The sequence below is a fragment of the Eubalaena glacialis genome, chromosome 7 (genome assembly GCF_028564815.1).
Source record: "Eubalaena glacialis isolate mEubGla1 chromosome 7, mEubGla1.1.hap2.+ XY, whole genome shotgun sequence".
NCBI classification, from domain to species: Eukaryota; Metazoa; Chordata; class Mammalia; order Artiodactyla; family Balaenidae; genus Eubalaena; species Eubalaena glacialis.
Window position 1 is genome coordinate 106,126,641 of NC_083722.1, and position 12,194 is coordinate 106,138,834.

The following is a 12,194-nucleotide window of genomic DNA, read 5'->3' on the forward strand; positions in this document are numbered from 1 at the left end:
CTATGAGTGTCTGTTACGTTAAATTGATTGATAGGTTTATGTATTCTGTAACTTTACTGTTTTTTAGGGTCCTATTTTTTCTACTACTGAAAGAGGAGTGTTGAGATCTCCAAGTGGAATTGTAACTGACTTCAGTTCTGTGAGTTTTTGTTTCACATATTTTGAAGCTCTATTTTAAGTGCATACATATTTAGGATTGTTGCCTTCTTGATGAATTGACCCTTTTATTATTATGCCCCTTTTTATCCCTTATAAGTATTTCTTGTTCTAAAGTCTACTTAATCTGAAATTTCTTGTTCTAGAACCAGTTTTTTTGTTTTATAGATTTATTTATTTTATTTATTATTTTTGGCTGCGTTGGGTCTTCGTTGCTGCGTTTGGGCTTTCTCTAGTTGCGGTGAGTGGGGGCTACTCTTCGTTGTGGTGCGCGGGCTTCTCATTGCAGTGGCTTCTCTTGTTGTGGAGCACGGGCTCTGGGCGCATGGGCTTTAGTGGTTGTGGCTTGCGGGCCCTAGAGCGCAGGCTCAGTAGCAGTGGCGCACGGGCGTAGTTGCTCCGCGGCATGTGGGATCTTCCCGGACCAGGGCTAGAACCCATATCCCCTGCATTGGCAGGCGGATTCTTAACCACTGCACCACTAGGGAAGCCCTCTAGAACCAGTTTTCTCTCATATTAATATAGACGCTTTATCTTTCTTTTGATCAGCGTGTATACAGGATATCTTTCTTCTAAATCATTTCCATTGTTTTAATCTGTGTGTTTATGTTTAAAGTAGGTTTTGTATAAACAGCATATAGTTTGGTTTTGTTTTTTAAAATCCATTCTGGTAATCTCTTTTGACTAGGGACTTTTTAGACCATTGATATTTATTGTAATCACCTGTATAGTTTGGTTTAAACCTACCATTTGTTTCATATTTGACCCATCGGTTCTTTGTTCCTTTTTTTTTCTCTTTTCATGCCTATTTTGGGCTATTTTTATGGTATCATGTTAATCAGTACTGGCTTTTTAGCTATATTGTCTGGTTTATTCTTTTGTGCTCCACCTAGGATTTACAAACACAACTTCATGACAACGTATGTTGAACAGATATGATATTCCTTTATATATACCGTAAGACCCTTGAAACAATACTTTGATTTCCCTACTTCCATTATTTGTGCTATTGTCACACATTTTATTTCTATATGCTCTAAGCCCCATGATGTAGTTTGGATAGTTAGTATTTTTAGATAGTTAAAGAAATTTTTAAAAAGTCTTATATTTGCTTAGAAATTTACTATTTCTGGTGTTCCTTATTCGTTGGTATAGAGTCAGATTTTCATCTGGTAGTATTGCAGCTCTGCTGGTAATTCCGTCTTTCAGTTTTTACTTGAAAAAGTCTTTATTTCACCGTTTTTGTTTTTGGCTGCGCCGTGCGGCTTGCCGGATCTCAGTACCCTGAGCATGGATTGAACCTGGGCCATGGCAGTGAATCGTAACCACTAGGTCACCAGGGAACTCTCTATTTCACGTTTTTAAAAATGATGTTTACACCAGGTATAGATTTTAAGCTGACGGGTTTTTGTTCTCTCAGTGCTTCAAAGACATTAATCTTCTGATGAGGTGCATAATTTCTTTTTTTTTAGAAAATGTATTTTTTTAAATTTGTGGCTGCATTGGGTCTTCGTTGCTGCGTGTGTGCTTTCTCTAGTTGTGGCGAGCGGGGGCTCCTCTTTGTTGTGGTGCACAGACTCCGTAGTTTTGGCTTACGGGCTCTAGAGCTCAGGATAAGTTGTGGCGCACAGGCTTTGCTGTTCCACGGCATGTGGGATCTCCCCGGACCAGGGCTTGAACGCGTGTCCGCTGCATTGGCAGGCAGATTCTTTACTTTTTTTTTTTTTTTTTAAGGGAATGCTATTTATTTTTTTATTTATTTTGGCTGTGTTGGGTCTTTGTTTCTGTGCGAGGGCTTTCTCTAGTTGCGGTGAGTGGGAGCCACTCTTCATCACGGTGTGCGGGCCTCTCACTGTCGTGGCCTCTCTTGTTGCGGAGCAGAAGCTCCGGATGCGCAGGCTCAGTAGTTGTGGCTCATGGGCCTAGTTGCTCCGCGGCATGTGGGATCTTCCCAGACCAGGGCTCGAACCCGTGTCCTCTGTATTGACAGGCAGATTCTCAACCACTGCGCCACCAGGGAAGCCCATGCCAGGCAGATTCTTAAGCACTGCTCCACCAGGGAAGTCTGATTTGTATAATTTCTAATGAGAAGTTGGCTGTCATTCTTATATTTTTTCCTCTGTATGTAATATGTCTTTTTTTTTTTCTGGCTGCTTATATAATTTTTTAAAAAATTTCAGTCTTATTATTGTGTGTGTGTATGTGTATTTTCTTCTGCTTGGCATTCTTTAATTTCCTAGAATCTGTAGGGTTATAGTTCAAATCCAGTTGAGAAATTTTGGCTCTTTGTCTAAACATTTTTTTGTGTCTTCTTTGGAATCCAACTTACACATATTTTAGACTACTTAATACTGTAGTCACAGTTGCCTGTTATTTTTGTTTTGTTTTGTCTTGTCAGTTTTTCTCTCTGTGCTTCAGTTTGCATAGTTTCTTTTGCTGTCTTCAGATGTACTGATCTTTCCTATGGCAGTGTCTAATGTGCTTTTACTCCCATCCAGTGTATTTTTCACTCCAGATATTGAATTGTTCATTTCTAGGACACCATTTGCAACTTTCTTATATCTCCCATTTTTCTTATGTTCATTTTCCTTTACATTCTTGAACATATTTATAAAAGCTGTTTTTAAGGTAGTCGTCTGCTAATTCCATGGTCTCTCTCCTTTCTGAGTCTGTGGCTATTCACTTTTTTCCTCTCCTGGTTATGGGTCATTTGCTTGCTTCTTTGCCTGCCCAGTAAGTTTGGATTAGGTGATGGACGTTGTAAATTTTATGCTGTCACATGCTGAATTTCCTTGTTATTCCTTTAAAGAATGTTGGGCTTTGATCTGGCAGGAAGTGAAATTATTGGTGGATCAGTTTGATGCTTTCAAGGCTTGCTTTTAAGGTCCAGAGCAGCCTTTACTCTAGACCTGATTGAAGATACACCATTGACGCATGATCTTTCTTAGGACTCGACCCAGTGCCCTTTGTATTGTGAAGCTGTTGCACTCTGGTTCTTGGGAACATGAACTACTCGCCCTCTGTTGAGTTCCAGGAATTGTTTGGTGTACTGCTTTCCAGTCACGAGAGTTTCACCCTTCCCATAAGCAGGTTAGTACTTGGTCAAAAGTCTAGGAGACCCTCCTGAAGATCCCAGGAGCTGGCTATCTGAGCAGCTCTCTCTTCTCTAGTACTCTGCTGTGTAAATGCTACCTTTGCCTTTCTGAACTCTCATGTGTCTTTTTAACTCAGTGAGGCTGCTCTGGATTGTTTCCCTGCCCTTTCCTGGGAACCGCCTCTAGGAAGAAAGCTGCGGCAATTGTGGTGCTCCCCTCCCACGCCCACTTTTTCCTCTTCTTCCAAACAGTGCTTGTTGTCCTACATTGGAAAGCAGTTGTTTCATGGATTTTGTGTTTTTCTAGTTGTTAATGGCTTGAGGGAAACTCATGGAGCTGTGAATCCTTCATGTGTGGAAGTGGAAATGTCCCCCTTATGAATGGTTTGGCCCTACTCCTTGATGTTTCAGAGTTTGAGGAGCTACCTGAATGTCATCCGGGGGTTTCTTTTGCTATCCTAGTTGCTTTGCTTTTGTGAAAGGATTGAAAATCAGTGTGGCTGCTACTGCCATCTTGCCCTAACTAGAATTCTCTCTATATCTTTTAAATTACCCTTACATTCCTCTCATTTGGGCTTGGCAACTGCCCTGAAGATGGACACAACATGGCATTGCACTTGGTTGGCCTGTTTTGTTGTAACAAATTGGAGGTATTTCCCTTACCCCAGGAATGGCTAACATGTTACCACCCTAAGCATAAACTGTTGACAGTGGTAATTTCATTTACTTCTAGATTATTCAAACTGATCCTGGTGGTGTAAGCTATGAATACAGCCTATGGCCAGGAGCCCAATGACGTATCACTAACCCACTGTGTGACATGGGACCAGTCCCTTCTCATTATTCATTTGTATATGGCACTGTAAGGAGGACCAGGCCTGCCCTCTTGAGCACAGAGCTTGTTTGTTAGGGAAGGCAGATATGTAGAGCTAACTAGAATTCAGTGTAATTTGTGTCCATTGAGAAGCCTGAGCAAAGGTGCTTCCTTGGCCTTTCTTTTCACATCTGAATAATGGAAGGGAAGAAGCAGCAATTTTTCTATTGTTCTGGGAAGGTAGGATTTTGCGGAATGCTTTTGGAGGCCTAGTGGGCCAGGCCTCTCTATCCTCACTTCAACCAATGTAGTTACACTTTTTCCAATTTTATATGTTATGATCTAAGATTTATTTCACAACAGGGATTCTGCTGCTGAAAAATGGACAAAGAACAGGCAGAAGAGGGGTCCACACTTATCTGTGCACACAACCTCCTGCAGTGAGCGGCCTGACCTTTCATCAGTGTGTGCGCACATAAAGGCCTGGCATGAGCTCCAGTCCTTGATTACAGCTGAGGAGCCCCAGCACCAGGTCTCGGATTCCACCCTTGAGAGTTCTGAGCTGAGACCGATCTGGATGCCAGTGGTGGCTTTAGCATATGGTGGTGGATGGCCCAGGGCAGCTCTTGACCTTCTTGCCATTTTCTTCACCAGTAAGTTGGGGGTATGTGCCTACACAGGTTTGCTGTGCTGCTTCACGTGTGAAAGCTCCAAGTTCATGCCACTCATACAGGTCTCAGCTACTGCTGTGACTGCTGTTTCAGTTCAGGGTCCCAGGGCCTCCCATTAGAGGTGATCCTTGGTTCAGTCAGTGAGCCTCTCCTTCCACTGACTGGGCAGTAAACCAGGTGAATTGTGCCTGCTTTCTTCGTCAGTCTTGTAACTCTTGGGATATGGTCGATACTACCCTGTATGTGCAGGGCAGACTTTATTAGCCTCAGTCTCCAGCAGAGGATGTATACTCAGGATATGTAGCAGAGCTGGGGGCTGCAGTCCCATCCCTGAAGGCGAAGTGTAGCTTTGTATGGTGCCTTCAGCATAAACGGAGTCACAAGGACTCTTACACAGTGACAGATCAGCTCTGTGGGCAGGACTCAGCTAGGCCCATAGGGACCTGGGTCTTGGTAAATGCTGTTCTAGGACACTAACCAACAAGAGTTAAAACGAGCTTTGCAGGGAGGGGTTAGAAAAATGCAGGAAGAATTATAAGCAATACAAGTTTATTTAATTACTTTGGAAACAGTCCCCCCCCCAAATGATGCCTGAACCTAAAAGGTACATAAAAATGACCAACAATATCTTAAAATAATAGAGCTGACAGTTAATTGTAGTTTTTCCCTCAGAACAAGTGTGTGTTCAGCTGGACAGTAAATTACAAACCATATCAAATCATGTTAAGGCAGATGATAAATCTGGTTGCATTTGTTAACGACTGCCAGCAAAGTGATCGTGTGGGAGCTGGGTGTTCTTCCTCCCAGCAGTTTGGTCAGTTGGCCCGGGAAGGGGCAGTCCTGGAGGCAGCCAGTAGAGACCAGGCCCTGCCTGTCTTGTCACTGCTCATTCTGCTGACCCTCTGTGACGGAAGTGGACACAGAACCCTGGCCCTTGTTGACATCACTGATGCACACCCATTGCCCGTCAACCGACTCCTTCCACAGGGTCACCTGCAAGCCAGCAAACACATCCTGTTACAGGTATGTATCCCTGCCCTTACCTCCCTGGGTTCTCTAAAGAGGGTAAAGATCTCCAGCAAGAACTACAGCTCACAGTCTTGTGGGTAAAGAGAGCACTTACCTTGGCTTCCCCCACTGAAATCCCACCAAAATGGAAGTAAAGGAAAAAGTATCCACACAGAGTAAGAAAGGAGGAGTATGGAGAGTGATGTCATGAAGATGGTGACACAACTTGTTCCTGGCTTCACTTTCCCTCAAAAGAAGAACTAACAGCTATTCACAGAGAGACACCACTGAACAAATCCTACAACACAGCAGTGAGGCTGAAGTGTCCTGCACTATGGACACTGAGACCGACTGCATTAGAAGGTAAGGGAAAGGGCCACATGTTGATCCCAGCATCCCTTCCAGGGGCTGGCACACTACCACAGGGAGGGGCCTCCCCTGAGGCTCTGGCCCCTCCAGTGAGAAAAGAGCCCCAGGTGACATCCAGCACCTGTCCCCCCTCCCACTGAATTGTGGTCATCACTTTGCAGGTGCTGATACTCTGGTTTTGCTCTACCAGGATCACAGCTGAATCTGTGAGGCCCAGCTGCTGAGAATTGGATTGTGACCAGAGAGGACTTCCAACAACCAGCACTCAGATCTCTGCAGCCTGAGTCCCTACCTGCAGGGCCCAAGTGAGTTTGTTCTGACAGGGAAGCTGGGGCACAGGTAGGCTTCAGTCCAGACCCCAAACAAAGCATTAGTAACCTTAAAGCTGCTTCCTTGGAAAGCACACCAGTTCATAGCTGCACTTCCTACTGAATACAGCCTTCAGACTGCCCAACCAGCGAAGCCACATAGCTGGTCAACAACCCTGCTTAAGGTAACACGGGAATAGAAAGCACAGCCAGTGGCATTCACTGTCTGCATAGCAAATCTGGTGGCCTCACCTGACCAGGAATTCAGTGCACACTCTTGACTCTTCAGCTCCCCCCAAAATAAGCCATGCATTCTCTGGATCCCATCCTGCTGCGTGCTGCCAAGGCAAGGAAGGTAATTCTAGCCTCACCTACTGCTGAGTCAAGTAGCCAGTCCTGACTGTCTAGCAAGCCTGACCAGAGAATCCAGGCAGCTGTGAAGCTGATGCTCCAGCCTCACTGGTGCAGGGAAAGAAACCAGCTGTCCTATCTACCTGATCTCAGCCAGTGGCATATTCAGAGTTGAAAAAAGTGCCTCAACCCAAAACAACTTAATAGCAGGTCCTTTCAACCTAAGAACACTAATAGGAGAGAAAGCCAGAGACCCAAATTGAGCTGACTAGTGAAGAACTGTATCTGCACACTTCCAGAGGTACAATGAATTCTTCGAAAAAGAATTCAAAACGGCCCACTGTCAAGAAGCCCACTTCCAATCTCTTGCATTCCTATAAACTAACAGTGAAAAATCAGAAAGAGAAATTAAGGAAACACTCCCATTTACCACTCAAACAGAATAAAATACCCAGGAATAAACCTACCTAAGGAGGCAAAAGACTTGTATGCAGAAAACTATAAGACACTGATGAAAGAAATTAAAGATGATATATCAGATGGAGAGGTATACCATGTTCTTGGATTGGAAGAATCAACATTGTAAAAATGACTATACTACCCAAAGCAATCTACAGATTCAGTGCAATCCCTTTCAAAGTACCAGTGGCATTTTTCACAGAACCAGAACAAAAAACTTTGGAAAAACAAAAGACCCCAAATAGCCAAAGCAATCTTGAGAAAGAAAAACAGAGCTGGAGGAATCAGGTTCCCCAACTTCAAAGTATACTACACAAAGCTACAGTAAGCAAGACAGTATGGTATTGGCACAAAAACAGAAATATAGATCAACTGTACAGGATAGAAAGCCCAGAGATAAACCCACGCACCCATGGTCAACTAATCTATGACAAAGGAGGCAAAGATATACAATGGAGAAAAGACAGCCTCTTCAATAAGTGGTGCTGGGAAAACTGGACAGCTACATGTAAAAGAAGGAAATTAGAACACTTCCTAACACCATACACAAAAATAAACTCAAAATGGATTAAAGACCTAAATGTAAGACCAGACACTATAAAACTCTTAGAGGAAAACGTAGGAAGAATACTCTGTGACATAAACCACAGCAATATCCTTTTTGACCCACCTCCTAGAGTAATGGAAATAAAAACAAAAATAAACAATGGGACCTAATGAAACTTAAGATTTTGCACAGCAAATCAAACCATAAACAAGACAAAAATACAACCCTTAGAATGGGAGAAAATATTTGCAAATGAAACAGACAAAAGATTAATCTCCAAAATATACATGCAGCTCAATATCAAGAAAACAACCTAATCCAAATATGGGTGGAAAATCTAAATACACATTTTTCCAAAGAAGACATACCGAATGCCAAAAAACAAAAGATGCTCAACATCACTAATCATTAGAGAAATCAAATCAAACTCCAACAAGGTATCACCTTACACCTGTCAGAATGGCCATCATCAAAAAGTCTGTAAACAATAAATGCTGGAGAGGCCGAGGAGAAAAGGGAACCCTCCTACACCACTGGGGGTAATGTAAATTTGTAGAGCCACTATGGAGAACACTACAGAGGTTCCTTAGAACACCACAAATAGAGCTACCATATGATCCGGCAAGCCCACTGCTGGGCACACATCCGCAGATAACCATACTTGGAAAGCCGACACTTGCACATTCCTTGACTGCAGCAAGACCTACCACAGTCAAGGTTTGGAAGCAACCACAATCTCCATCCAAAGGCGAATGGAGAGAGAACATGTGGTACATATATACAATGGAATGAACACTCAGGCATAAAAAAGAATGAAATAATGCCATTGGCAGCAAGGTGGACAGACCTAGAGATTATACTAAGTGAAGCAAGTCAGACAGAGAAGAACAGATATCATATGATTTCACGAAGAGGTGGAATCTAAAAATTGATAGGCATGAACTAATGTACAAAACAGAAACGGACTCACGGACATAGAAAAGGAACTTAGGGTTACCAAGGGGGAAAGCATGGGGGGAGGAACAAATGCTGTGGTTGGGATTAACCTGTACACACTAATATTTATAAAATGGATAATCAACAAGGACCTTCTGTGGAGCACAAAGAACTCTACTCAACAATCTGTCATAACCAATAAGGGAACAGAATCTGAGAGAGAACAGATATATGTATCTGCATAACTGAAACATGTCACTGTACACCAGAAACAAAAACAACACTAAATTTACAACACTCCAAACTAAAATCAGAAGTAAAAATAAAATACAATAAAATCAAAAGAGAAAGAAATGCCTCCTCTATTCCGTGTTGGCTTGGGGAACCTGGGCTACTGTCACTCCCCTGGAGCCTGGGCAGCCAGTAACACAAGGCTGGAGTGTTCTGGGCCTGAGGGAGCTGGGGAGGATGTACCAGCAAATGAGCCCCCCTTGGACCTGGAGTGTCTGGTCCCCTGGGGATGTCACCACAATCTCCAGATCCAGGCAGACCCTCCCGCAGCTAAAGCCAACCTTGTGCACCCAGAGGATGGTGGACCCTCTGGCCGGAAAGAGCTCTGAATAGTCTCCTAGTCTCCACGTCTGCTGGTGGTGGCCTTCCCACCTTCAGCTGCCTTCATTAGGGTCACCCCACCCATGTAGGACAGCACCCTCAGCATTGGGGTTTTGCAGGGGTTAGGACCTGTCTGGGAGGGGGGCAATGAAGTAATGAGATACAAGCCCTTGGGTGTTTGTGCTGACACATTCCACTAATTTACAACCCAGGAACACGACTTCTCCTTAGGCTGTACATGCAGGTGTAACCAGAGTTGGGCATGAAGAAATCATGCCACCTTTTGGCCGTTTACAGTAACAACAACTTTAAAGCAGGCGCTCAGAGGAACTTCATATTCTCAAAGCCTCTGAGCCTGTAAAGACACCTGCCGTCACGAAATGCCCAGGAGCAGGTAATAGGAAAGGAATTCAAAACAGGGCCCAGTTTTAAGAGGCCAATTTCCAGAGGTACATTTTACTCATAGTGTTAAAAAGAGAGGCACATGAAAAGGTGCTGAACATTCCTAAATATTAGAGAATTGGAAATCAAAACTACAAGGAGGCATCACTTCACACCACTCAAAATGCCATGAACAAAAAGTGTACAAACAATAAATGTAGCAGAGGGCATGGAGGAAAGGGAGCCCTCCTATGTTTCTGGTGGGACTGCGATCTGGTAATAACTACTATGGAGAAAAGAATGGAGGTTCCTCAAACAGTAAACACACAGCTACCATATGATTCGGCAGTCCCACTCCTTGCCACACACGTAGATAAAAGTATAACTGGAAAATGTACGTGCACCCCTATGTTCATAGCAGCACTATTTAGAATAGGCAAGACATGGAAACAACCTAAATGTCCACCGACAGAAGAATGGGTAAAGAATATGTGCTACATATATACAATGGAATTATTATTATTATAAAAAACAATATAATGTCATTTCTAGCAACATGGGTGGACGTAGATATTATATCAAGTGATGTAAGTCATGATGAGAAAGACAAATACCATATGATATCACTTACATGTGAAACAAAATATGACACAAATTATCTATGAAACAGACTCCAAGACTTAGAGAACAGACTTCTGGTTGCCAAGTTGGATGGGGGGTGTGGGAGGGATCCATTGGGAGTTTGGGATTAGGAAATGCAAAGTATTATATATAGAATGCACAAACAACAAGGTCCTACTGTATAGTACATGGCACTATATTCAATATCATGTGATAAACCATAATGGAAAGGAATACGAAGAAGAATACATATATATGTGTAACTGAATCACTTTGCTGTAAAGTAGAAATTAATACAACATTGTAAATAAACTATACTTCAATAAAACAAACTAAAAAAAATTAAAAATAGAACTGCCATATGATCCAGCAATTCCACTTCTGGGTATAAATCCAAAGGAAATGAAACACTAACTTGAAGAGACATTTGACCCCCCCAAGTTCATAACAGCAGTATTTACAATTAGCAATACATGGAAACAACCTAACTGACCATCAACAGAGGGGTGAATAATTAAGTTGTATTTATATATAAATATACACACACACACACATAAAATGGAGTATTATTCAGCCATAGAAAACAAAGAATATTTTATATTTGCGACAACATATATGGACCTTGAGGGCATTATGCTCAGTGAAATAAGTAAGACAGTGAAAGACAACTGTACTATCTTACTTGGATGTGTAATCTAAAAACAAAAAACCAAACTCATAGAAAAAGATATCAGATTCATGATTATCAGAGGCAGTGTGTGGGGGAGGGGGAACAGGAGGAAGGTGGTCAAAACCCACAAACTTCCAGTTGCATGATAAATAAGTACTGGTATGTAATGTACAGCAATGATGACTACAGCTAACACTTATGTATAATATATATGAAAACTGTTGAGAGTAGATCCTAAGAGGTAACATCACAAGGAAAGTAATTTTTTTCTCTCTTTATTATATGAGATGATGGATGCTAACTAAATTTATAGTGGTAATCATTTAACAGTACATGCACGTCAAAACCATTATGCTGTACACTGTTAACTTATACAGTGATGTATATCAATTATATCTCACTAAAACTGGAAGAAAAGATTAAACAAAATGCGTATGAATAACAGTAACTGAGGGGCAATGCTGTGAATAATGATGTAACATGAAATATTGACAATAATAATAATGTAAACATGGATGCCGTTTAACCAAATTGATAGAGCTCCAGTGAGAGGTTATGGGGTGTTAGAGTGGTTCTCAAAATGTGGTCCCAGACCAGAGTGTGTGTAGCATCTGGGAACTTGTTAAAAATGCAAATTTTGGGGTCCCAGCCCAGATCCACTGGTTCAGAAGCTCTAGGGGTGGGGTGGGTAATCTGTTTTAACAAGTTTAGCAATGCTAAAGTTTGAGAATTGTGGTAGAGGAAGACAACAGATCAATAGGTATGTTATTTATACACTGAAGTAAACAGCAGAAGCAGCAGCTAAAAGTTGAAAAGGTTTGCCCCCGTACAGGGAAAATTAGACTGCATTAAAAAAAAAAATCATAGGGACTTCCCTGGTGGCGCAGTGGTTGGGAATCCACCTGCCAGTGCAGGGGACACGGGTTCGAGCCCTGGCCCGGGAGGATCCCACATGCTGCAGAGCAACTAAGCCCATGCACCACAACTACTGAGCCTGTGCTCTAGAGCCCGGGAGCTACAACTACTGAGCCCACATGCCTAAAGCCCATGCTCCGCAACAAGAGAAGCCACCACAATAAGAAGCCCGCGCACCACAACGAAGACTAGCCCCCGCTCGCCGCAACTAGACAAAGCCCACACACAGCAACGAAGACCCAAGGCAGCCAAAAAAAAAAAAAAAAAAAAAAACACACAAAA

At 42.6% G+C, this 12,194-nt stretch overlaps 1 protein-coding gene across 2 annotated transcripts in view; it reads right to left on the reverse strand.

Moving 5' to 3' along the window:
- Positions 1-5,267: 5,267 nt before the first annotated feature.
- SEC13 (SEC13 homolog, nuclear pore and COPII coat complex component) overlaps positions 5,268-12,194 on the reverse strand; it is a 50,134-nt gene continuing 43,207 nt past the window's right edge. For both annotated transcript variants that reach the window (XM_061195584.1, XM_061195583.1), the window contains one exon: positions 5,268-5,728. In XM_061195584.1, the coding sequence (XP_061051567.1) occupies positions 5,615-5,728 (114 nt within the window). In that variant the 3' untranslated portion in view covers positions 5,268-5,614. The remainder of the gene's footprint in view (positions 5,729-12,194) is intronic.